The sequence below is a fragment of the Homarus americanus genome, unplaced genomic scaffold (genome assembly GCF_018991925.1).
Source record: "Homarus americanus isolate GMGI-L3 unplaced genomic scaffold, GMGI_Hamer_2.0 scaffold55640, whole genome shotgun sequence".
Lineage (NCBI taxonomy): Eukaryota > Metazoa > Arthropoda > Malacostraca > Decapoda > Nephropidae > Homarus > Homarus americanus.
The window spans coordinates 4,059,437-4,086,654 of NW_024713650.1; the positions used below are offsets into that span (position 1 = coordinate 4,059,437).

Below are 27,218 nucleotides of genomic sequence, written 5' to 3' on the forward strand. Positions count from 1 at the left end.
ACAACTCTCCGATAACCGGAATTGAAATTTTCTCGGAAAATCGTTCCCAAAGCCGGAATTTTCTGGAAAATTCCGGCTTTGGGAACGATTTTCCGAGGGGCACATTTTCTTAAAAGTTTTGGGATGAGGGATTTCTTCTGGCGTTGGAAGATGAAATAATGCATCATTCTGGAAAATTCTGAGAAAATTTCGGTACCTGGAAAAATTCTGGGGATGGGGGATTTCTTTTCGGGTTTGAGAGATGATGTAATTCACAATTTCTTGAACTTGTATATTGTTTATTGCAGGTATATTAAATTGACCTATATTGATACTGTACTACTCCAACTAGATAGTGTGCAAGTTAGTTAGGGACTCTGTAGGTGACTTGTACAGTAGAACGTTAATTTAAAGCGACACCCACAATTAAGGACAATGTTTTAATTTAAAGCGAATCTTTCCTATTTTGCGCGAGTCAATCTGGCGCAGCATATTTAAAATTTTGCGCCTAATGTTTCTCTACAATTTTTGTCTAGTGCAAACTATAGCATGATTAAAGTATATTCAAATTAATCACTATCTTATAAGAATTCCAGCAATATAAATTATATTCTCCCCGGTCACTTCTATGACATTTTATAAGTAAAAAACACAAACTCAAGCTAAAGGACATAAATAAACAAATAAATACTTCACTAGACCTTCAGCACCAACTGTCAAACATGTCACTGTCACCCTCCCTCCCTCCTTCCCTCCCTCCCTCCCTCCCTCCCAGCCAGGGTTTGGTGGTTATAGGCTTACAGTTTTATCTTATATAATGTCACAGACTAAAGTTAGGAGAATATAATTTGTATTGCAAGACTACGAATAATTTGAATATAAACGTCATATATTTTGCTCAAGAGATAAACATTTTTGCTCTCTCTAATAAAATTCTTAAATTAGAACTAAAATTTGTATGTCTAATGCGAGCTATAGCATGTTTATATTCAAATTAATCACTGTCTTATAAGAATTCAAGCAATGTTAATTATATTCTCTCATGTCAGTTCAGTGACATTTTATAAGAGAAAAACTTAAAGTCACTCTTAGGGACAGATTAATAAATAAGCACTAGACCTTGGCATCAACTGTCAAACATATCACCTCACCTCCCTCCCCCCATCTTCCCAGCCAGTAAACAGACCATTGTGCATCCCTTAATTTTAGCTGTGTTGATTTATGAGTGTTTCTTTTAACATAATACTACAAAAAATTTTTTTTGTTTATTCTAGGAGATGGGCTGAGGTGCATCTGGGTAGACTCTCAGTCTTTTTAGTATTTTGTGTTTCTCTCAAGTACCAAACTAAATTATCCCATTGAAACAACACTTGGAGTTCTACTGTATTAGAGATGTTTGGCTTGGAGTAATAAGGATCTTTTCTTCTTGGGCAGAAAGTTTATTTTAGAGAAACCATTAACATAAGTACAGCTCATTTTGCTGGTACAGTATTGGGTATTTTGACCTTAATAACTTTTGTATTGGTAATTAAATGGTCATGAATAATGTTTTGGTCTTACAGGGGGTAACGGCGCTACACGTGGCAGCGTACAGAGATCACACCAACATTGTCCGCTTCTTACTATCACGTGGAGCGAATCCAAAGATGATTGTTAAATCTCCGACTTCTGGTGAGTCCAAGAAGCTCTGTTGGTCCCCTGTTTGATGGTATACTTTTTTATTCCATTTTGTTAGAGAATATTTAGAAACATTTTATTGTTTTATGCTCAACGGTTTCAGTTATATTTAAAGGGTTATGAATTGAAGAACTTACTACCAAATCCAGCAAGGTATTAGACTCATATGTGTATCAGTAACCACTTGGTTCCATGGAGTAATGTAGATTTTATAGTGATGAGGATTGTCTCAGTAAGCATGGATAGAGAAGATGTACAGCAGGGCTCCCAACCTGTTGCTCTTTGGCACCACTGTGTTCTCTGATAGCCTGATGGTGCTCTTACACAGGCTTGTGAGTTAGATTTTAAGCATTGTCTTTTGTATACTGTGTGTTTAAATATACAGGGATATAGACTACGGTTATCTGAGTACTTGTCTCCCCATCTACTGTTGTGTTAGATGTGTTCTTGTGTGGACTCAGAGAATTGTACTTTAAGTACCCCAGGTGGATCAAAACGTCGACGCCCGAGTCAAATGTCTGCGGAAGCAATGCACATCCTTGGATCGAGCTTAGCATGGCGCACGCCTTCTCTGGACACGCTGTTCCGTAAGCGTCATCGGTGGAGCCCGACCCAGGCACAAGCTAGCTTATCGGACCTCAGTTCTGCAAGAGATGACAGTACAGTGAAGGGGAATAAGTGGAAGGAAAAGCCTCGCTCGAGCGTCAATGTAACCTCGCTGACATCAAGCGAATGGCCTGCCAACAACCTACGTGAGTCAAGCGGCTCCAAATCACTTCCACCAAATTACCCGATGACCCAGACAAATCAACCCTCTGTGTGTTCTACCCATGGAAAGTTTCAGTGTGAGAAACCATTAAGATAGAAAAGTGCATTAACACACTGATGTTATGTGATTTTTTGCCTCTCTTTATTTGGTTTTAATGATTTGTGTTTTAACTTGAAGCTAACAAGAAACTATTTCTCACCAGCACGTTATTCAGTGTCATTCATCACTGTTCACCCTCATGTTTGTCATCATGTTTTGCCATCAGTGTCTCTCTACTGATCTTATATTTCTCAACAAAAAAAGGAGGAGAAACTGGTAGAGGAGAATACAGTGAAGGAAGTGACAAGGAAGGGCTGAAGAAACACCTCACATGTGGTTCCTCAAATCCCTCACTTAATGGCATAATTAATGTGTGCTCTCTAAGTTGGACCATGAGACTCATTTGTGTCAATGTTGTTATCATCATCCTCATGTTTCACTCCTCCCTTTGTACCCTCCAGTGAGAGTTGTGAGGGTGGCCAGTGGAACTTGACCTTCTTTTAAAGCTCTGTCCTCTATGTAGGGATACAATATAATATTTAGTCACTTACAGTACTAAGGCATATGGAGGACCTTTTCAGACCAAAGCACCATATTTCTATCCTCTTAACTTTATGACAAATTGTTCTTGGTTTGATGTAGCTGATAATGTAGATACAGTACTAAAATGTAATATATTTGTTACTTGTGAGAATAACCCAGTTGAATTATTCATAACAAAAATTGACGTATAGTGTCCAGGTTAAAAATTATAACCAAAAGTAATTAAAGTCTTTACAAGAAGCTTCACATGTGCATAACTCTGTGTGCTCTGAGGTAGTTTCCATCTTTCTTCTGTATGGAATAGTAATATTGATTTGTTGTTCTTTTATGGATGTACTGTACTAACCCTACTGTAGTACCTCATATATGGAGTGTAACAAGTGTACTAAGATCACAGGGATAACTCAGGATTGTTTTGGTCAACCTTAAGAATTTTGTATATTAATGATGCTGGATTTTAATTTGTCTTTTCTTGCACCAATATGAGTTTTTAATAAATGATGGAATTAGAAAGGAACTGTAATGTGTGTCCTGTACAACACTGACTTCATGAAATTTTGTCCAGCAATGGGTACAGTATTGTGAAAATTGTATACCATCATTATGTATTATTTGAGCCTGTAATAATTCTTTTTTCTCTCCACAGGGATGTGCCGTAAGTAGTGGTGGTGTAAGGTTACCTCTGTGTAAATGTAACCATAGCTCTAGTTGTGTACACTCTCACTGTAGAGTGTCCTGAAATGGTCAGTGCTTGAAATGTTTTATGCTGCATGATCTAATATATGTTTAATACATATAGTTGCTTGTTGGATCTAGCTGTGCAGGTATGTGATATTTTATTGTTTGTGTGTGGTATTATGGGTGTGTTTCTGTTCTTATGATTGTGTAAGTTCACTGTTTGTTGTTTTATGTTTGGTTTTTGGCCAATAACTTTATTATTTTGGTTTTGTCTATATTTTTTAATCTTATACAAGTTCTTTTCTGTTGTCAGATATTTGTGTGTTTATATTTTTGTTTGTGTTTCTTTATACAGTTTATGTAAACAAGATTGATGCTTCACTTGTGGGACAGGTAAACCAATATACATTATCTCTTGGCAAATGTTTTGGCTTGTTCTTGGACCACTGCCATAGTTTGTTTCAAGATTTAGGCTGCTAGAATATGTAGGGAAAATTTGCATACGGTATACAGTTACCCACAAAAATTCTGTTGACTCTCCTGCTGTTCCATGAACCCCAAGATTCAGACTCATGAATCTAAAGCATTTATGGCCAGAATAATGCATCAGTGTCTACTGCTTTGGGTTCACAAGTCTTTATATTGGGGTTCATGGAACAGTAAGAGAGTCGACAGGTCTCTTGTGGGTGACTGTGCCAGCCTGTCTCAAAGTAAACAACTGCATAGCAAATGTAGATGTTGGCTGTGTTTAAATTTGTATTTTTATTTTGCTTTGTAAATATGCACACACCAGTGAGCACTGTTCAGAGTATCCTATATTGCACATTAATCCACCTGTCACATACTTAAGGTCTATTTTGTATAATAAGCTTCTTTATTCTTCTGAGAATTTTCCTGAAACACGGCAGAGTAGTTGTTGAGAGAGTGTACATATTCTTAGGGATATATTATGAGCAGACGGTTCATGGTTTTTTGGTTGAATATATGAGGCTGTCAACTTTCTCATAATGGGGGGGATGTACACCATTTGATTGAATTTTAACTTATTTTTCTTACACACTCATATACCTGTAGTTAGTCGCTTATCATATTAGCCTCAGTGAGTTGTTGTATTGACATAGAGAAACATGGCATTTTGAGATTGTCTTGTATAATCAGGGTTTTTTCCCAATATTGAGATTTTATTCTTTAGAAATTTAAATGTCTGATGTTCATTTCTCACCTGTGAATTATAATCAGTTTGCTTTTCCATCACAGGTTATTGTAATTTTTTTTTTAGCATTTTGTAAAGCACATTGTCATAGGAAAGGTTGATTAGTCATTCTTTTGATATCTCTCTTTGAGGGAGGTTTCTTGGTCCCTCAGAACTCTTTATTGTGGTATGGTTGAAAACAAATGCTTTGAACAGTCACCTGCACTTATACTTGGTACAGTGATTGGTGCATTTTGTGATATGTGGCAACTCTGTGTTTGTTTACATCATATTAAAACTCTTGGGGTGGCCTTAAGGAACCTCATAATAGCTGCCTAAGGATTCTAGATAAGCAATCCACAGTTGCCACATCTCACAAAATGCCCCAGCCACTGTAGCAAGTGTAAGTGCAGGTGACTGTACATATGATCATCTTTTCTTCAATGTCACTCATCCTTTCTTACTGGTGTACAAGATGTCTTCTGCTGTGGTGTTCCCTCTCACAAAAAAATCCCTAATTGATGTCTTCAGTTGATCCATTTATTCATTGCAGTAATCATTATATATATAGCTATTATTATGTATTCAAGTGTGTACTAATGTATGTATTATCAGTGGCTCATACTGACTTATTGTTTATTTGTGTAATTAAACTGGCCAAACATTCAATACAATTCTCTGCTCTGTGGTTGTGAAGCTGAGGTAAGGTGCTGGTGAAGGGAATTTAGTTCTCAACAACAACAGCCATTAACTATAACTCATCACTGTTGCAATCTTTTCCTGCACTTATGCATATTTTTATTTCATGTACAGTCGAGGACAAAAGTTTGCTGCCCTTAATGATACTGAGTCACTGGACTGCCATCCGGTGCGGGTGTGTTGTTTTATCTCATTCGGGGCCGATGCCGCTTCATTTTGAGAGGGAGCGAAATTTTGACCCCGACTGTACAAGTAAAAGTTTCATGCCATCTTATAAATACTGTACTGTAATTTGCCTGTATGTACACGGGCTTGGGAATTCAGAAAAAGGACTATGGGAAAATAGAAGAGAGTCACATCACAATGGCTGGGATTTTTTTTCCTTTTTTCACTACGAGTCAGTGGGCAGTGATCACTGTGGCTGCCTTGAAATTCCAAGTCTGTATAGCTGCATTCCATAGACGCTATGGCAGTGATAGTAATTGTTTTTTCTTTGTGTAGTATTTACCTTCAATGCTTTAGCTACACATAGCTATAAACATAAAATTTAAAGATGAAAATTCATATTTTTTTCATCTCTTGTATAATTAGCATGATTTTTTTGAAATTAGTTTTCAATAAACAGCTCAGTAAAACAGAATTCATGTTATATATTATGAGGTTTTATAGCTTAATATTATTGTTTGAATAGTGAGTCTAATGCTGAAATATTGTACCTTTCTTTGAAATATATGAAATTGTGGAAATTTTGATATACTACAGGTATGCCCATATACAGAACCTACTTGACAGATTGGTCCTAATATTTAGCTATACAGTATTGTGTATTGTACAGTATAGTAAAGGGAAATACAAACTTGGTGTTGACCATCTAGAGTTATGTTTGGTGGCCACACTGGGGTCCCTAATGGTAATTTTGTTTTTGATATTAATATGTGGTTCCCACAGGCACTGAGAGAGGATTGGAAAGGGTGGAACCTATAATCAAATTCCATGTAGGATCCACACTCCTCCACTGGGCAGCTGGTCAGGGTTATGATGACCTGGTGGCTGACTTACTGGCCCGAGGGCTTGTTGTAAGTCATCGTTTGTGTATTTGATAATTATCTTTACATGTAGAACTTAACATCCTGTGCATAATATATCTTGCTGCCTCTTTAGTTTAGAAATAGAGGATTAGTGTAGACAGGGAAGTTAACAAAGGAAGCTCACAACCAAGTTGATTATATACTGTATATCCCTCAATCTTTCCTTTTGTAAGCTTGGTAATTTATACACAAGTATATTTAAAATTTGTGTTTCTAAAATCCTACAATTCTTAAAATTCATGGTTCAGCGTGTTAATGCCAGCTTGGAGCATAAGTTTTCAACAGAACATCTGGTGCACATTCTAACCCCCTAAAAAAAAAACAAAAAACAAAAACAAACAACCCCCCAAAAAATCAAAATCTGAACTTGCTTAGTCTAAAGGATTACAGATTTTAATTTAATTTTACTGTACTTACACTAAATTCCTTTTGATTGGCAATTCAGATCTTATTAAATTGGATTCTTGGTTAAGGACACATTCCACAATATAATTACCTGGTATTTTAAATGATGTCAATACCAGTTTAACTCACTTCTGCAAGATAATTTATGTGAGTCCCTTATCTGTCTCTCTTACGAAATATTGTATAATTAAACAACCAAACTGTGCTTGGTCATTTAGCAACTCCTGATATTATGCCAAGCCTTGCCAGATCCTGTAGCCAATAACAACACAGCACCAAACTTTGCCAGATCCTGTAGCCAATAACAACACAGCACCAAACTTTGCCAGATCCTGTAGCCAATAACAACAGAGCACCAAACTTTGCCAGATCCTGTAGCCAATAACAACAGAGCACCAAACTTTGCCAGATCCTGTAGCCAATAACAACAGAGCACCAAACTTTGCCCAGTCTTTAAATCAAGCTAAACAGTTCCAGCCTCACTTGGTACCAGGATCAGTTAGAGGTCATGTTTCTTTTATATATTTGTAAGTTTCTGTTAGACTTCATGCATGTCTGACATACTTTGCTCTAGATAGTAATTAACTTCATATCTGAGAGAGTATTGTATTTATTTGCAGGTTGATTCAGGAGACCGTTTGGGTCGCACTCCTTTGGGTTTGGCTGTTTGGGCAGGACACACCAGTATTGTTAACACACTGCTGCAGGAGAAGGTGTCGTTGTCAGAGGACGGTGAGTCAAGCTTTTGTCTGTTTTGTGGAAGCAGCTGTAATGGGGAAATGGAAGCAGCTGTCATGGGGAAATGGGTGATATAATCTGTTTACCACAACTTTACAAATTTGTTTATAATAAATTGGAACTAACGGCACATTTTAATTCCACATTATGGCCTATTATTATTCCACCAAGACTCTAAATTCTTTCTATTACATACTTGATTTAGAGGAGGAAACTTACCACAGCTTACAGTTTACTACAGTTTGATGCAAAAATAACTCATAGCTTTAGTTTCTTTAATGGAGCAAATTACATGTGTGTGTGGGGGGGGGGGTAACAACAGGGAGGAACTGTAGAGGAATGTGATATAAAAACATGAAAGGTATTGGAGGTTATTCTTCATTCAGCTCATTAAAGTTTGGGTGAAAATGATAACTTGAAGAAGATGAGTGAGGGGGTGAAGGACACAGAAGGATAGGATGAAGGAGTCTGTGGGTGTGGAGGACAGCTGCCAGTGAACCATCTGAACAAGGTTGTATTGTGGCTGAGTAAGAGGAAGTGCAAGAATTGAACATTAAGATTCATTGTTATCTACAGTAAATTATCTGTCAACCCAAAATCTACTTAATGAATAATATCACCAGTCTGAATATTAAATTTAGTAATATAATATTTTTATACAGGTTGACAACCCTTTATTCGAAATTCGGAAAACCGAAAAGCTCTGAAAACCGATTTATTTATTTATTTTTTATTTATTTTTAAACGGATTAGCCCACCCGGGCATAGATCACTGACCCACATCAGGGCCTGGGGGGCGAAAATATAATGGTAATAATAATTATAATAATAATAATTATTCATAGTAAAATTTTTTTAAAAAAAAATACACCAAAATAAAATAATATAACAGTAATAATAATAATAATAATAATAATAATAATAATAATAATAATAATAATAATAATAATAATAATAATAATAATAGTAATAATATTATATAATAATAAAATTAATAAAAATAACAATAATACAGGAGTACTGTAATAATAATAATAATAATAATAATAATAATAATAATAATAATAATAATAATAATAATAATAAAGAAATACAAGAATGAAAAAAAGATCAAAAGTTAGAAACACGACTTAGACCTATGAATTATTATTATTATTATTATTATTATTACAACTATTATCAATTTTATTATATTTTTTGTCCCCAGGCCCTGATGTGGGTCAGTGATCTATGCCCGGGTGGGCTAACACACATTAAAAATAATAATAATAATAATAATAATAATAATAATAATAATTAACAATTCTGAAAACCGAAAAATTCCGAAATCCGAAATTCCTCTGGCCCCAAGGATTTCGGATAAGAGATTGTCAACCTGTACTTAATTTTCCACATATTACATGAGAATAAATGATTACGTGGTTCAGTTCTGGTCACCGTACTACAGAATGGATATAGAATCCCTAGAAAGCATTCAGAGGAGAATGAGAAGACTAAACTTGGGCATTAGGAACCTTGAGTACAGAGACAGGTTAAAGCATCCTAATTTGCACTCCCTCGTGAGACATAGAGTGAGGGGCGATATGACCAGGGTGTATAAATGGAAGTCAGGGCTAAACAAAGGTAATAGCCAACCAGGAGTGAACTTGTAGCAATGGTTTTAAATTAGACAAATTTAGATTTAGAAGCGAATATTCCGGCATTGGGAACTATTTTCTGAGGGGTGCATTTTCCAGAAAATTCTGAGAAAATTTTTCTGGTACCCCCAAAATTCCGGAAAATTCTGGGGATAGGGGATATTTTTCTGGGTTTGAGAGATGATGTAATGCTCAATTTCTGGAACTTCTGAAAACAAAATTTCGTTACCCGGAAAATTCCGGGGATGAGGGATTTTATTTCTGACTTTGAGAGTCGTCTTGTTACCTGGAAATCTCTCATTCCCTTGAAGTGCCCTGCACCAATTGTTCCGGCTAACGGAGATATCCCTGTAAATTTAGCTATACTAGTTAGAGGAAGTGATATATTCATTGGCATTTATAGTTTGAGGATGTGCCATACAAACAGAAATAATTAATAATATACTTACCTATTTTTACTATATGATATAAATGTAAATACAGTAAGTTCTGCTATAACGCGTGTTTTGACATCGCAAATTGGCTCTAACGCGATTTATGAATAGAGAAACGATATTTGTATAACGCGAACGCTTGTTTGCTGTAACGCGATTTTTGCTTACTATTTCTCCAATTTTGTGGTATTAACTGTGAATATGGTAAAGAAGAATATCTCCAAGAAGCGTTCTGGTGATCGCATTCCCGGTGATGATCGTAAAAGTAAGGCTATAACCCTTGAAGAGAAGCTCGATGTTATCAACCTCAAAATCGCCCTTCTCCCCTATCAAGTTATATTCATATTTTTTCAAGGTAAAGTGTTACATTTACTGTATGATTTCATTATTAGATATGAATGTAACATTTATTTAGACTGTGCTATCCTTTGTGTTAGGCTAACTACTAAATTTTTTTCGATTTCGAGTAGTAATCTGCACCTAACCCTATTTTCTCCATAAGCCCTCTTATTTCTATTACGCGAATTTCTATAACACGATGTTTTACAAGAACACAACTATCGCGTTATAGCAGAACTGACTGTACAGTACTGTATTAGATCTTTAAACTATAGTATATACCCCACTTAACGCGGTCAATTGAACCCAGAGGGTCCCGCGTTAAGTGAAAACCGCGTTAAGTGAATAACAGAACATATGGGATTAATTCCAATAGAACCCAGCCCGACCCCCAAACTCCACTTTTTGACGACAAATAACTATGTTGTAGTAAAAATAACATCTTAATTTTATGATGGTACATGCACACAATTAATACTTAAGAGAAATAGAGAAATACAGTCGCCAAGTTAATGTCCATTCAAATAATGGACTCAACTCCCTCCCCCTCTTCTCACACTACACTCACTGGCTCTTCCCTCTGAGAAATTTTTGGGGGAAAACCAGGTATAGTAATAAATAATTCCTCAAACTAAAGTTAGGATAATATAATTGACATTGCTGGATTCCTTGTAAGACCAGGAATATTTTGAATATAAATGTCATATATTTTTCACAAAAGATAACATAATTACCTAGAGAACAATTTTTATCTAAAAATTGTATGTTTAATGCAAAATATATGTTGTTTATATTCAAAATGATCACCAAATTATAAGAATTCCAGCAATGTAAATTATATTCTGGCCGGATAATTTGTATGAATTTTATGAGCTAAAACAAATATCTACAGTTAATAAAAAAAAAAAAATATTCTTCAACACTATCTGTCAATCAAAGTACCCCACCTTGCCTCCCCCCCTCTTCCAACCGCGCGGTCAGTCCCAACCCTCCCTCCACCCCCCACCAATCCTCCATTCAAGAGTTTTTAACATTTAGTATTAAATAATACCTCAGATTAAAGTTAGGATAATATAATTGACATTGCTGGATTCCTTGTAAGACCAGGAATATTTTGAATATAAATGTCATATATTTTGGACAAAAGATAACATAATTACCTAGAGAACAATTTTTATCTAAAAATTGTATGTTTAATGCAAAATATATGTTGTTTATATTCAAAATGATCACCAAATTATAAGAATTCCAGCAATGTAAATTATATTCTGACCGGGTAATTTGTATGAATTTTATGAGCTAAAACAAATATCTTCAGTTAAAAAAAAATAATTCTTCACCGGGTAACAGATGGTCGGTCGGTTGGTCCCTCCCTCCCCCCCACCCCCCACCAACCGTCCCAAGGAGATGTGTGGGATAACCACTAAATTTTAATAAATAATACCTCAAACTAAAGTTAGGATAATATAATTGACATTGCTGGATTCCTTGTAAGACCAGGAATATTTTGAATATAAATGTCATATATTTTGGACAAAAGATAACATAATTACCTAGAGAACAATTTTTATCTAAAAATTGTATGTTTAATGCAAAATATATGTTGTTTATATTCAAAATGATCACCAAATTATAAGAATTCCAGCAATGTAAATTATATTCTGGCTGGGTAATTTGTATGAATTTTATGAGCTAAAACAGGCAGTCAGGCAGGGTGGCGGGTGGGGGGTGGTGCGAATCTAAAAATAGCTCTCGAGCCGGACACTCACCGCGTATATGTGGAAAAATGCCGCGTTAAGTGAAAGTTCAGCTTTGGCAAGGCACCGCGTATATGCGAAAACGCGTTAAGTGAAAGCGCGTTAAGCGGGGTAATACTGTGCTGTAATATATTTAATATAATTATATTTATGAAAAAATACAAATAAAAAATAATGGACCATCCAACTTTTTGTAATTTATAAATCTATTAATTCAAATTTCCCTTCATTTCCATTTATGTATTGATGTACTGTATCATTTTTTATACTGTATACATCTTGAGAAAAGGGCCCTAGTGATACCGATACAATGATACTTTCATTGAGTAACTAAGGCGATACCGATACCAATACAAATGTATGGACTGATACATATTGCCAATACATGTATCGCGATACAGTCAGTCCTCGACTTACGACGGGGTTAGGGACCGACGACCAGGTGGTGAGTCGAAAATGCGAAAATAATACAGAGAAAATCTAAAATGGGTGTCTCTTTTTCTTCTCAGCACCACGAAAACTCTCACTTTTACGCTTGCCGGCCATTTTAAAGGGAATTACAAACGAAAATTTTTTCAGTACACAGCGCAATCACTAACGTCGGGACTCGAAAATACGTAATTTGAAAAATATTTTATACGACTGCGGCGGTCATATGCCCGGGTGGTCGTAAGTCGAGGAGTACCTGTACTGCCTATCTCTGTGTGTGTTTAACCGATACACAAGTGTGTGACTGCGTTGTGGCAAATTAAATGATCAGCTGTTGAGGAGTGGAGCACTTGACAACACTGGTGCATGTTACCATTCCTCTTCACTCCATCTTTCTAATCACCCACACCTTTCTGCTTCTTCACTCCATGGATTAAAATGTTATGTTACGTAATGTTAAGGGATACATCGCTGCTCATTTATACTTACACTTTTCACAGTCTCCCTAAAAAATACTGTACTTTAGCTTTTGTCTTTATTCAAGAGATCTTCAGGTCATGAGACCCACTAATGCCCCACACCTCCATGGGAATGAAAAATACCGGTCTTTGTTGTAACACGCAGCTTCATTCATGGCCATATCATATAGAATTTTAGTTTTTAAATATATTTATTTAACCAAGCTTCTAGATAAACTATTCTGGATTATTCTGGTAAAGAAATGGAGTTTCTAACTTAATTAGAACTGCTTTTACAGACTCCGGTAGTTTAGACTCTTGGAAAACTTTCCCCGGCACACAGAAACATTCTGAGGATGTGGGCAAGTGTCTGTGTCTGTAAGATGCGTAGCTTAGACACTGGAACTTTTCCCAGTAACCGGAAATTTTTTGGGGGATGGGGGATTTTTCCGTGTTTGAGAAAGTCTTCTGGTTAACCGGAAATCTCTCGTCCCCGGAAGTGCTCTGCATCAATTGTTCCGCCTATCGGATATACCACTGTACAGTACACAGGTGATGGGCCTCAGGCCTTAATAGATAGTGATAAATAATTACAGTACTGTATATCTAAGGAAAATATGGGAGATTCATTTAGTTCGTAATTTTAGGTTGAAGGAGATTCTTAAGAGCGACATAGTGCTTGGGAACTAGACTTGCTTATATTAATAATGTTGCTATTTCTTCCAGACAAGGACTGGCGCTCCATAACACGGGAGGAAGTGGGGCTGTGTATCGTGAAAGTGATTGAAGAGACGGCTGTTTGTGCATTAGATGCCAGCCGCTCAGATGGTTTTACTCTTCTCCATCTGGCTGCTCAGCATGGCTACCCTAACATGATGCACAGGCTACTCTCCCTTAAGGTGAGTCAACACAGTAAACCTTTGCAACTTTGGGCTCCATAGTTTCTGACTTAGGAGCTCTGGAATAAATATTTATTATTAAAAAAAAGTTCAAAATACGAAACATGTGACATTTTTCCTGAACATATATTGTGAACACATTGTCCTAAGTTAGGTACCCGGTCACAGTTGGGTTGACTAGGGGACAAATCAACAAGTCCTAGGACAGAAGGCAAATATTATATCTAATTAGCTGATGTACCCTATTGAGGAGGCTAACTATACGAATCAGATAGTGTGGATAGGTTGTGGTGTCCTTGAGGGGATTTTGGGTATGCGGGTATCTTTGATATACCACAATCCACTAAATCTGAAGAATCTCCCAGGTAGTACAATTACTAATAATAAAAAACAGCAATTTTTAAAAGGCAGCTCCTGGCTTTACTGGTCTCTGGGGGACTTGGGGTTCATCTGTGTTTTTATAAAGTCCTCAGTGGGTTGTAGACAAATGGTTGGCACTTTTGTTACAGTAGTACCTTTTAAGTGTGTAATTTTTAGAAAGAAAATTGGAAGTTATATTTCACAATATTAAACGACACTCTTTGGTCCTTCAATTCTTTGTGTCTTATTTATAAAGCAAAAAAATTCTTATAGGTTATTTGAAAATTTCATATACCCTGTACTGTATTTGATATATGTGAGCATAAGGTGCAAATACTGTACTGTTGCACAATGTTGCCAATTTGCTTCCAGGAAAGGCTATGTTAGTGTTAATGATACAAATACATTTTATACTTGACAGTAGTACAGTATATATTAATTACAACTTACCCTAATGATAATTTTAGTGAGATAAAAATCCTTGTTGTAGGTGTCTCCAGATGTAAAGAACAACCATGGAGAGACACCGCTCTTTGTGGCCATCCGCAGTAACCAGCTGGCTTGTGTACAACAGCTCATCAACGCCGGTACGCGTCTCAGTATAATGGACAATCGTGGCGGCTCTGCACTACACATGGCAGCTAAGAATGGGAATGTCACTGTTATTGACATGCTTCTCACTACTTCTGAGCTAGAAGAACGTGATGTGGATATCAATCGGTGTGATAACATAGGCTACACACCAATTTATTATGCCATCAATGCCAGCAGGTAGGAGCCTACAGTTGGGTTAGTTTGATGAAGTTAAGGATTATCCTTATAGTGACTGAAGCATTAACCCAGATGATGTTAGGGTCTGCTGTGTTTTGTTTCTTCTTGTTGACTGCTTTAGATGGAAGTTTGGAAGAATAATTTTTTGCACAATAAAGTTGTGAAGAGTCATTTTTTTCCTTAATTCCTTTTGTCTCCCACAAAGACAGATATTTGTAGCAGCTTTATAACAAGTACTGTAACATGTTTATTCATTCATATTTCACAGTATGTTCACTTATCTCTCACACAACCAGTATACCTGTAGGTGTACCCATGTTTGGTTTGAATATAATTTTCAAAATTCACTCATCATGGTGATAACTCCTCTACCACTTCTTTTGTCATCATTCTCCCATCCAGAGATAACAACATCTTAACTTCAGTCCCATGTAACTATCCTTAATTTCATCTTGTTGCAGAGCAGTTAGTAGGAAGAGAAAGAGTACCACTAGTTATTTCTTTTTACAGATATGACATTGTTCAGAGGTTTCTGGAGTACAGCTTAGTACGTAAGGTACACGTCAAAGCAACCAACGGTGAAACATTGCTGCAGTTCTACACAGAGAGGAATAACCTAGGACAGTACGACAACGCAGTAGTACGAGTTCTTGAGTGTGAAAAGTTCCTCCACACCACCAAAGCCAGTGCTGAACTGTGCCTCCGAGTGCAGCTCGGGACAACAGAGGCAAGCTCCAAGGCTCGCACTCAACTGCAAGCCATGTACGAGTCTACTAAAGCTCAGCGCCACTGCTGGAACTTCTGGTTCTTTCTTTCGTGTTTTCTTCTGCCTTCTGTGTTCTACTATCTGGACGTTTATACGGACATCCTCCTGGCAGTGGAGTATTACCAGGACTACATGCTCAACCTCAACCTCACAGATTACTCGGGGGACAACCAAACTCAGGATGAAGAGGCTCTCGCTGAGTTTGAAGAGGTCAGTCATACATTTATCTCATGGCTCCTCATTAGCCATGTATGGTACAGTATTTAATAGATGGTGAAGGTGACCAGAAACAGTGTTATGCTTCTCCATGGTAGTGGTAGATTTTTAATACTCAGTGCAGTATCTCTATATCTAGTGTCTCAGTGTTCAGCAGTGTCTCATTAACAGCTTCCACTGCTCATTTCTTATAAAATTTCTCACACTAGCATGTTTCCCTTTCCATTCACTATATTCTTACAATTGCCAGTTTATTGGCAGTAGAGACTTTATGTTCTTAGGTTCATTATCTCCAGTGGTTTCATATCATTATCTTTGTGACTCTTGATTGGGTTGCCATCATATTGGAACTTTATAACCTAAGACTATCTAGAGTGATCAGTATATAACTATAACAGTTGTGGCAGTTACCCTTATCCTCCACAACAACTCTACCCCTTACAGAGGCATATTGGTATTAGCAGCTAAACTCAAAACTCCCAGTAAATAAAAGAAATTTGGAGCTTGCCTGGGATTATATTCACTTCATGTCCAGATTTTTATTTCAAGTGTGTCCTTTAGTTAAACCTTTCAAAATTCAGTTAATTTAGGAAGTTGGATTTGGATTTCTTGGGATTTCACTGTACTGTATCTTAAAACTTTCTTGTGATTCGTAGTAAAGTTTGTTTTTGACCAACTCATCCTGGTGGTTTATTAGGGCAATGTTGTTATTGAGGTGACAAACAGTTCTGGTTCTCATCTACGGTGATTAGAAAGTGATAACCATATAATCATCGAGTAGTTTAGTTGATATGGTGGTGTTTTTCGTCAGTGTCTTTTGAGGAAGGAGAGAGAGGTGAGTATCGGGAGTGAGGGAACTTCTAGTGGTGACAGACAAGCTTATTTTAGGGGTTGTGGAAACAGGATCCCTGATCTTTTAAAGTAGTTTTGGACTTTTTAAGATGGAGGATGGAAAAGTCACTTAATAACTCAAGATTCATTTATCCTAATGGATTTGGGGATTGAAATGTTCCATAAAATTTAATTCAGATGTTAGTTTTGATATGTTTTAGGTGAAGGCTTCTCAGTGTTCCTAAATCTTCAGAGAATCAAAGAGTAGTTTTAGACCATAAATGTTTGAATTTGGGGATTCCTGATATTGGTTTTAGGATGACCACTGTTAAACAGGTGAGATAGAGTTTGAAGAGATATATTTGATTAACTTTAATTGATCTTAAAAATGTGCTGACTCACAAGCACTTTGTTTAGCATATTCTTAGCTTTTGATCTCGGTAAAGATCATTATCATTTCAAGGTACTGAACTGTACTCCCTTTTGGAATAAAAGTTGATCCAAGATTCATTTCTTATTTATGAATTCAGGCATCATACTGAGATATACAAGCTAAAATTTGTTTTATGGTTTACTGTATATTAATGACTGGGTTATTTTGTGACCATCTGTTAGACACAATACAAGGTATTTGCTGTGTGTGTCTAAAGCAGTGGTGTTCATAAGTCTTGTACAGCCAAGGTAAACCTTCCATAATAACATCCCTTTAGATAATACTTACTTCACCTACATCTTTTCCCTCATCTTCCCATTTTTAATGTCATGCCATGATTGTGGAAAAGCAACTTAATGTTACCCTTGTCTGTCTGCCCATGCACACAAGCTAACTTTTCTCTGACACTGTTGGCTACAAAATTTGGTCCCATAAGCAAGAATGTCCATTAAAGGTAATGTAGATACACCATAGTGAATACTAAGCCTTCAGCACATAATGAGGCAGCATGGCTAGCACTGCACTCAGCTGTCTTCACACCCTAACTGTAAAGTTAGGTATTTATTCACAGCTGAGTGAACTTGGGGTGTTCCAAGCATAAACCAGCAACCCTTATGACAGGAGCTTTATTCATTTGACCACAGCTCCCCTCACTGTTGGTTGTCTGACCATGAACAATGACAGGCACACAAGCCACCATGACCTACAATGAATTAATTTTTTGTGGTTAATCATTATGGTCATTGTGCACAGTTTGTCATCTTGTCTTAAGGACAGTCTCTAATTGCCTCTCATTTACTCTTTTATTCACTTACAACATATTTATTCCTCACAGTTGGCTAAATCATTTCAACACCTTTGTTTTAATAGATATATCCATGGCCAAGTATTTCTTGCTCATTTATTGATCCTTGTAAGTTACACCAGTATTCATGATGTCATTGCATGTTTTATTTTATATCAATAAATTTAATTGTTTTCAAAGTTGAAAGATACTGCCGTTAACAATCAGCAGTAAATTGAAACTAGTGTAGATAGCCCTTATGTAACATTTAATGTACTGTTAAAACAGGATGGCTCTTTGTAAGTTCCCTCCAAAGACCACAGACTGTCATCTTGCTTATGTATTTCCATTAACCACACCTTCATGGGCCTGTTTACCACTGGTTATTCTTATATGTGGAATGCTGTTGCAGGAGTACAGAAGAAAGTTCATGGACATCTTCGAGGACATCACGGACTCCCAGTACAAGATTAACTTTGTTTTGACTATGTTCTTCATCTTGCTACCTATCACCCTGCTGTCTATGTGGAACCTTTATATCCACGTCACACAGCCAGACATCCTTCCAGTGTTTCGTCGCTTACCCAGCTTCCTACGGATGTCTGTGTACACCATCATCTTTTTGACACCCCTTGCACCCGTCATGGCATACCTGGAGAATACCTATGCTCAGATGAAACACATGAATGTGACTGCCAGACAAATGCAGGAGGTTTGTGTTCACAATATAGTGCATGAATGAGCACTTTCTTAGCAATTTTAGTGTAACATGTAGCCTATGCATATCTCAGGCAACTCAACACAACAGTCTAAGAGATTGTAGCCTCAAGTATTGGAGCCCCTGGAGCTAAAGTAGAATGACTCCAAAATAGCTAATTAAGATATATTTCCATATTAGGTAATCCATACTGATCACAATCACAGGCCCTATAAGAGCATATTATGAAGCATTATTTATATACAGTTCCAATTAAGGCTGAAATTTATGAGTAATTGCTGCTTAAACATGTACACTTTGCAACTTCAAGTGTTGGGTACAACAGAGTAAGTCAGGATCACTTATTTAAGTTTCCGGTACAAATAGATCTATATATAACTTCAGCGATAGACTTGTTACGTGGAAAGCGTAGTTTTATAACGAAGAGGAGAACCAGGGTAAACACAAACATCTTGACCATGTGGGCTTCTTTTAATCGCTAACGTTTCGGAAATAATTGTTTTCTATCATCAGAGCCTAAAAACACAAAAGTTTTGAAAAAGGCTCTGATGATGGAAAACGATTACTTCCGAAACGTTAGCGATTAAAAGAAGCCCACATGGTCAAGATGTTTGTGTTTACCCTGGTTCTCCTCTTCGTTTTAGATCTATATATATTTTTACAATTGTGTTTCTGTTTAGGTCACACAGTCTTGAAGAACTAATAGTGTTTTTCATGTCAGTTGTACCATTGCAGCAGTATATATGTACAGTATATGTTAATCCAGTTTGAGAATTGACTGTAGTTCAGGCCTTTATAACATCCCTACAATGTGCTTTCTTATTCATATCTTCAATTTTTGTGGCTTAACTTACAGTATTGTATGATAGTTATATTATAGGTAAGGTTGTCTGGCCTGAGTTTGATAGGCTTACACAGGATATTTTCCCTTAGAGCTTGATAAGCCTACACAGGATATTCTCTTGAAAGTAATTATTTGTTCTCTGGTGTTTGTCTGTAAGAGATTAGGGAACCATTTAGCGTGTCCAGCAGTTGATTAATTATTGGTAATGTTGTTCAGTAATATACTTTAGCCTTTGACTCAGTCCCGTGCCAAGTCTCAGCTCCTCAACCACTGGTTCCAACTCACATGGACTTGCTTCAGGCTCACTGTCCCTGGCTTATACCTGGAAGGGTTCATAGGGATTGTGGGCTCTTCCTACTTGCTCTTGATAATTGAGGAAAACCTTCATATGATGGCTTTTGCCTTTTGAATAAATATTATCGCTTTATTGAGTTTATTGTGTTTTGGTTGATGGGTAATTAACTCTTTAAGTGCTATTAACAATGTCCTTAGTGTTGGGCTATCATCTTTAATGGAATATCTTGAGTTACACTCCACACTTTGAATGGTGCATGCAGTGCTCACACTATTACATATATGTAGATGATAAGTAATGAGTTTTCATAATCTAGACATGTTGAACTATTAATTGATAAGAAATTTTTTTTGGCATCTTTTTATAAATTAAATAAAATTTTGTCATGCCATTTTTTGTACACTAGGAGTGATACTGACCAAACCAATTTCACTTTGAGGTACATTTTCATTTGTTACCACTCTGTGAAATCGAAGTTGAAACTGTTTTTCCGATGGTTTTTGATGTGTTATAAATGAATTTGACTTTCATTTCTGGCACAAATCAATAGTTTCTGAGATAAGCCCCCACCCACCCATCTCAGATCTAGAGGTTTGCAATAAAAATCAAGGTAAAAGTTGTTTGTAACACATCAAAATCCATCGGAAAAACAGTTTTGAATCTAACCTAACCTTACTGGGGAGCTCCACAGTCGTTGATGTTCTGAGTGTGTACCTCCACGTATGAACATACATAATAAAATGTTAATTAGCGCCAGAAATGCCTTTGAAGAAAAGTGTCTTAGAATTGTCAGAATTACTTATTAACAATGTATAAAATTCCTGAGATTTTTTTTTTTTTTTTACGGGAATTAGCCCACCCAGGCACAGGTCACTGACCCACATCGGGGCCTGGGGGCGAAAATGTTGATAATAATAATAATAATAATAATAATAATAATAATAATAATAATAATAATAATAATATTAATATTAATATTAATATTAATATTAATATTAATAATAATAATAATAATAATAATAATAATTACTAATAATAATAAAAATAATAATAATAATAATAATAATAATAATAATAATAATAATAAAAAAAAATAATAATAATAATAATAATAACAACAATAATAATAGTAAAGAACCACAAAGAAATACAAAATGAAAAAAAATCAAAATTGAGGAACAATATATGTATGTTGTGTTGTCAATAGTAAGAGAAACAATTGAGACCCTGCAAGTGTGTGTAAATGAGGAAGTCAGATCAGCAACCTGGGACTTGGTCACAATTTTCGTGATGCCATATGGCAGCAGGGTCTACCATAGACAACACATTATGCTTCCAATATCTTCCCAGGCGGTAGTACCTCCCTGTTTGGTAGCTGCAAGTAAAATAATGCCCACTTTGAAAGAGGTAGATAGTTTGAAGGCTGGTGGATAGCTCAGATAGGTTTAGTTGGTCAATGAAGTGAATTTCCAGTAGGAGGATTTTGCCTCCCCCCAAATCTAGCCAGGAAACTGTGGCAACCCCATGTAAACCATGCCTGCCTGCAGGACCTAATTACAGATTACAGCAGCAGGCCTGTTTGTCATTACAGTATTTGAAAATACTCTCATCAGATATAACATGCAGGTGACTCATCAGCCAGAGTGCTCTCATGATATAGGGTTTCTTGGGTCCACACACAGGGCCTCCTCAGTCAGCCAGTGTTAATCTCAGGCTGTGCAGATTATATGGAACATATACTTGTCTCAGGCAAGTAACTTTTGAAATTTACTTGGCCAGATAAATTATTATTTTTTTACTTGCCTTGACAGATTTGTGGAGGAAATTTGCTTGTGTGGATTTTTTTATGAGAAAAGTGAAATAAACATCTTAAAACATTCAAATTTATTGTGTGTATCAATGATCACTAAGTGGCCATCTAAATGCCTTGTACCCTCACTCTTCTCCATTCAATGGACAACTGCAGCTTCTGGTATCAGTGGCAGTAACCCTTATCATGTAATGTCATAATTCCTGTTATCTCACTTCACACCTGCAGGGTGTGTGGGTAAGGAGAGGCAGCACCTAACCTGCCCCCCATGATCTTATGCCATGTGAGGTTATAACTCCTGTCACCTCACATGTATAGCCACTCAGCCTGGTGGTTCCTTAGGAATGTACACAACTTGACACTCACTGACAAAAAGTTGGTTGGCTGCTTAATGTAGAGATAAGTTACCTACACCTGATAATATAGATCACAAATCCGGGTACACTGATGACAAGTGGTCTGTTGATGGACCTCCCTGGTTGAACATGTAGGGTGAGGGGGGACCATGCAGCACCTGACAAATACCCTAGGTATTTACCTCTAAGTATTAGCTTGTCTGCCAGGCAAGTGCCGGGCACACAGACATGAAAAACCACTTGCCCGGTCCCTACGTCTGGGCACACCCGGGCTGCCTGGTTAAGCTGTAACTATTATCAGTCAGTCTTCCCTTCTCTCAGTACTGTCATTCTCAGGCAAGGATGACTTATAAAATAGTTACTTTCCAAGGGGGGTGGATGTACTGTACCCATAAGAGCCTTGACTGCCCAATCAGCACTCACCACATCAAGGCAACTGCACTACCATTCATACTTATATTTCTACCTCAGAGAGTATTTATATCCATTAATGCAGATTTGGAAAAAGGCTCTCAATTTTCACTTGGTTTAGTGAAGGCAATTCGTGAATTTGTATGGATCACAACTCACCTTAGGCAGTGTAGACTGACTAAATCATTAGATCATTGATGGGGGTTCTTGAGCATATATTCATTAATTATTAAGGTGGTTATGCTTGTACAGCCCAATAGTTTTCATAAAGCACAACTTTGGTGGTACAGTAAACAGTAATCCAGAGTAGACAGGTTTGGGCTACAATGAGAATTTTCATCAGATACCTTATAGAATTAATTATTTACTAAAACTATGTGGCCCAAGAGACCAGGTGAGTAGCTTCCTAATACATACTGTACATAGGTTAGGTATTACAGCTCCTTAAAATGGTGGGACTTGGTATATTCTGTAACCTACCATTTCTGACTGGTTTTAGGTACAGTACTAGAGTTACTTGAGACTTACATAAGCTATAAATTGGAGATTAATCCTGAAATACTGGTTTGTAGCTGAGTACAGATCTAGTGACACAGATTCCCTGCCTACTCCCTTAGGAATGCTTGTGCAAGCTGGAACTGGACACAAAAGTGAGTGATCTCTCTTTGCCGTGTTGTATCCTGTGCATGACGATCACTGAGCATTTGTGCTAGCATGGTGGTAAGACTCTTGATTTTCATCTTTAAGTGATAATTGAAGCTTCATAATAAGCCCCTTTTAGGACCTATGGTTTTGACTGGGAAAGAATGATTAATTTAGAAATATTTCATAAATTAGTTAGATACTGTATTTTGGACTTGTTCTAATTGAGTTCCTGTCACTTACATTAAGAACCATAACAACTGGATTTTCAGCCCTTTGACCATATTTAAGCCGCCTGATCTGTGCTCATCTATGAATGGGATTTCAGGATCAATCTCTCATTTATGTTAATCCATTTGTATGCAATATTTATGTTTTGAGAAGACTCCCTGTCTTGTTCAGGTCCTTTGAAGATTACTTTTCCTCTTAATTTTGCTCCTGTTATTGTAGTGCATGTATCATATATAGCTGAATATAGTAGTGTGTGTGTGTGTGTGTGTGAAGAGTTAGATGTGTGGTAATGATTGTAGTCTGGAGTATTAGTTAAGGTGTTAAGAATAAGGCATATAGTTACTGCTTGATGTTATTTGATAGTTATGGGAACAAATGAGTGACAGAGAGTGGCAGTGATGAGGATCTGCATAATCACTTGAGTTATGTAAGGATATAGACTCTGTAGCTCAGTGATAAAGCATTGTATCTCAAGCATAGAGTCCCCAGCTAGAGTGGTGGCCTGGGTTCCCTCCATGTATGCTAACTCTTGTGCACTTGGCAGTAATGAACTTAAAATAAACAAACCACACCACCTTATTCAGCTGAGTTTTTGTAATAACTTCTCATAAGACTGGACCAACTTGCTGTCATTAAGGTATTGCTGGTAATATATGTGTTTCTGTTAGACTGTCATTACGTGAATGATTAATCTACACTGATGACAACTTTCTGTTCTCATACAAAATTGTCTTGTTCTTATCCATGTATAGATTTACTCTTTCATCCACATGCACACCTTTGATGTTCTTCACATTGTTTGAAACACTCTTATAGTCATGAGAGCAGCATCAGCACATACCATCAACCATAGCTTTAAGACCATTACAGTGTTGCATAAGTTCATTGCAGTACTGTACTGTTCTCTCATAGGGAGCAGTTATGATACTCTCCACTGCTGTATTGAATAAGCAAGGAACCACAATAACATGGATGGGTGTGTGAGTTCAACTTGGGGTATGAATCAGGTCCTTGATCCTATGTTATTTACAGTGTTTCATTTAATCACTTTATTTGATGTGTTCTGATAACATCAAGTTTTTCTGGCTAGCACCCTCTGCCAAGCAGCTCTTGGTAACACAGACTGCTACTTGGGGACATTCTGTGACTTCTCCCCCTCCCCCCAGTCATTCAGCTGGAGAAATAGAATTAAGCCACTGGACACACCAATCATCCACACTTGCCAATCGTGCCCAAACCCAGAATTAAGAGTCGGTGCAACAGTTCCCCTATAAAGAAAGGAGGCCTTATAGAGGTCACGTCTAAATGGTCACCACACACCTACCATGATAATGACTGTTGCCATCTTGTTTCAAACCAGTCTGCTATTTTTTATTTAGTTCTTTGCCTTACACTATAAAAGTGTCATGCCCTTCTTGCAGTACATTAGGGATTAGTGGTGAGAGCTACTGCAGTTCTTGATGTCATCATCTAAGTAAAGGCTTTGGGTTTAGTGGATTAGTTGCTTAGGAACTGAATCATAGATGATGGATTGGTTTTGAAACAATTGCCAGAGCCAATATCATGGCAAGGAGTGGGTTCATTGATCAGTTAGAGCACAGCTGTTGCACCTGATCTCCCGTGTTATGGGCGGATGGGTGCAATGGGGAGGTGGGGATGATATATTAACCAGGCTGAATGGCTGTGGGCTCAGGACATCACTGTAGAGCACCCCAAGAAGCAACCTGTGTTACAAGATTTTTGTTGGTGAAAATGGTAATAAGTGAAGTAAGAGATGGTACATGGACAAATATAATGTGGAAGATCAGAGGGAAAGAGTACATTGGTAAGAAAGGAGGAAATATAAATGTATTTTACTCCTGTAGTCCCTCCTGGCTATAAGATCTATCAGAAAAAGGGATGCAGGTGTTAGGATCAATTCTTCAGTTATCCTTTGTTTTATCTTTCAATTAATAATTACAGTAGTTTTCCTCGTGTGTATGTCAAGAAGTACTGATGAAATATTAGAAAATAAACCATTTTTTTTATACAATTCTCCTTTCCATTTTTCTCTGCAGGTGGACTCAAAGTCATACAACAGCTTTCCAACACATGGTAACACAAAGACTTACCGGCACCACATGCGAGATATGAAGATCCGTAAATACTATGACCTGAAGCACGTGGCACAGATGAGAGTGGCCATAACTAATGTAATGGAAGCAACTTTGGAGTCGGCATTTCAACTTATCCTACAATTGTATATAGTTGGCACTCGTTACAATGAGCTAGACAAGGTAAGTTACAGTTGGAAAGTTAAAAGGTAATATTGGTAAAATTCATTATTTCCCATGTATGAGGGTTGAGTTTGGTCCTACAAATTTTCCTTAGTTTATTATCAAATGAATAACATGGAACAGGTGCACTAAACCTCAACAGGAACAAAAATAATTTGTTTATTCCCGGTTCTAAAGTAATGCAAAATTAATTGTGACTTCTACGCTGTTTCTTGGCTATATACCGTACAGTACTTGCCTCAGTAAGTTGATCCATCGATGTGGCTTCCATCTACATTAACTCTTATAGTTGTGTAAAGAGTTCTCCTCCGTTGTGTGTAATCCCTTGCTGTAATCTTCCTTTACTAGTGCAGTATAGACCATCTCAAGAATATTTACTCTACTATTTCTTTTGTCAGGTGAAGGACGTAACCTTGGGCTCCATCCTCTCTTTATCTCCTCATGGGACAGAGACACAACTGTCAAAGCAAGTTTTTTCAGTCCTCATATCGTTAGTGTCACTCACCTGGTCATTCACCTCCTACCATCGTTTCTCCAAGCTGGGCGGCCTCACCATCCTCAACGCTCTGCCATTACTCTTTGCCATTTTCTTCCAGGTTTGTTAGTCTGCTGTTTATTTAGTGATTATTTGTAGTGTAAGTTTATTGTGGTAATATTATTTACCTTTAAAGAGCACATATACTCTAAACTCATTTCTAAGTACCATATACACATAGTTTTCTTCTTGTTATCTCTCACAAAATAAGTAGCTTAATAGAATTAGTCGGAATGAGACCAATCCACCAGCATTATCTTTGCAGTCGGAGAAAAACTTTATAATGTTATTGATTCACCAGTTCTAACAATATCAGTGTTATTTTGTTACCCTCAAATGCAAAACACCAGAATTCTACATAGGCATTGGAGAATTTGTAAGACGAGTACTGTATCGTTTACCCTTTTGTGTGAAAATCGAACTCCCAATTATGTATCTTCTACACTAATACTTGAAGATTGTCTCCAACTCCTTCATTTTTTTGATAGCTGACATCTGGCTCATGGATCACTGAATTGGCATCACAGTGTAGAGGGTTTTAACTAGAAAGTCTAACTTATAGCAGAGCCTGTGGGGAGTGACCCATATACCACTCTCCTCTTTAGAATGATATTGGAGTTTAGATGGAGTAATGGAGTTGTTACTGCAAACTTTGTCTACACCTGTTACACATATATACAGTTGAAAGAATGAACTGTGTTGTGTCATAACTCAACACATCCCCCGTCTTAAGATAAACTGTGACCTGATCTCTAAGTTTGTTTCATTGTGTCATAACTCAACACATCCCCCGTCTTAAGATAAACTGTGACCTGATCTCTAAGTTTGTTTCCATTCTTGGTGCTAATTGTATCTCTTCCTTCAAATGGTGTGAGAAATTTAGATACATTTTCTTACTTACATGTTTCATCTTCATTGACATGGTAGGCATTAATAAGTACCTATATACTTACAGGTTGTGTCAAGGGCAATAGCGTGTACACTCTTCACTCTGGCGTACACATGGAAGGTGTTTGTGGTGCTTGGTATCCACTTTGTTATTGTGTTGGTCTTCAAGTTGAAGCTTGAGGAGAGGTGTGTATGTTACTGTATTGTTTTACTAAGAGGTTAACTTACCTTCATGCTATCTTCTCATATTTGAAAGACTCTGAGCTCATCTCCTCAAGGCTAATCAGTACA

At 37.0% G+C, this 27,218-nt stretch overlaps 1 protein-coding gene across 1 annotated transcript in view; it reads left to right on the plus strand.

The window, feature by feature from the left end:
* LOC121873891 overlaps nt 1-27,218 on the plus strand; it is a 58,555-nt gene that overhangs the window by 25,195 nt on the left and 6,142 nt on the right. Inside the window, exons 8-19 of the mRNA XM_042377770.1 lie at nt 1,542-1,650; nt 3,654-3,662; nt 6,525-6,652; nt 7,690-7,801; nt 13,588-13,760; nt 14,611-14,891; nt 15,402-15,867; nt 18,334-18,633; nt 22,973-23,005; nt 25,286-25,504; nt 25,903-26,100; nt 26,995-27,113. Of these exons, the coding sequence (XP_042233704.1) occupies nt 1,542-1,650; nt 3,654-3,662; nt 6,525-6,652; nt 7,690-7,801; nt 13,588-13,760; nt 14,611-14,891; nt 15,402-15,867; nt 18,334-18,633; nt 22,973-23,005; nt 25,286-25,504; nt 25,903-26,100; nt 26,995-27,113 (2,147 nt within the window). The remainder of the gene's footprint in view (nt 1-1,541; nt 1,651-3,653; nt 3,663-6,524; nt 6,653-7,689; nt 7,802-13,587; nt 13,761-14,610; nt 14,892-15,401; nt 15,868-18,333; nt 18,634-22,972; nt 23,006-25,285; nt 25,505-25,902; nt 26,101-26,994; nt 27,114-27,218) is intronic.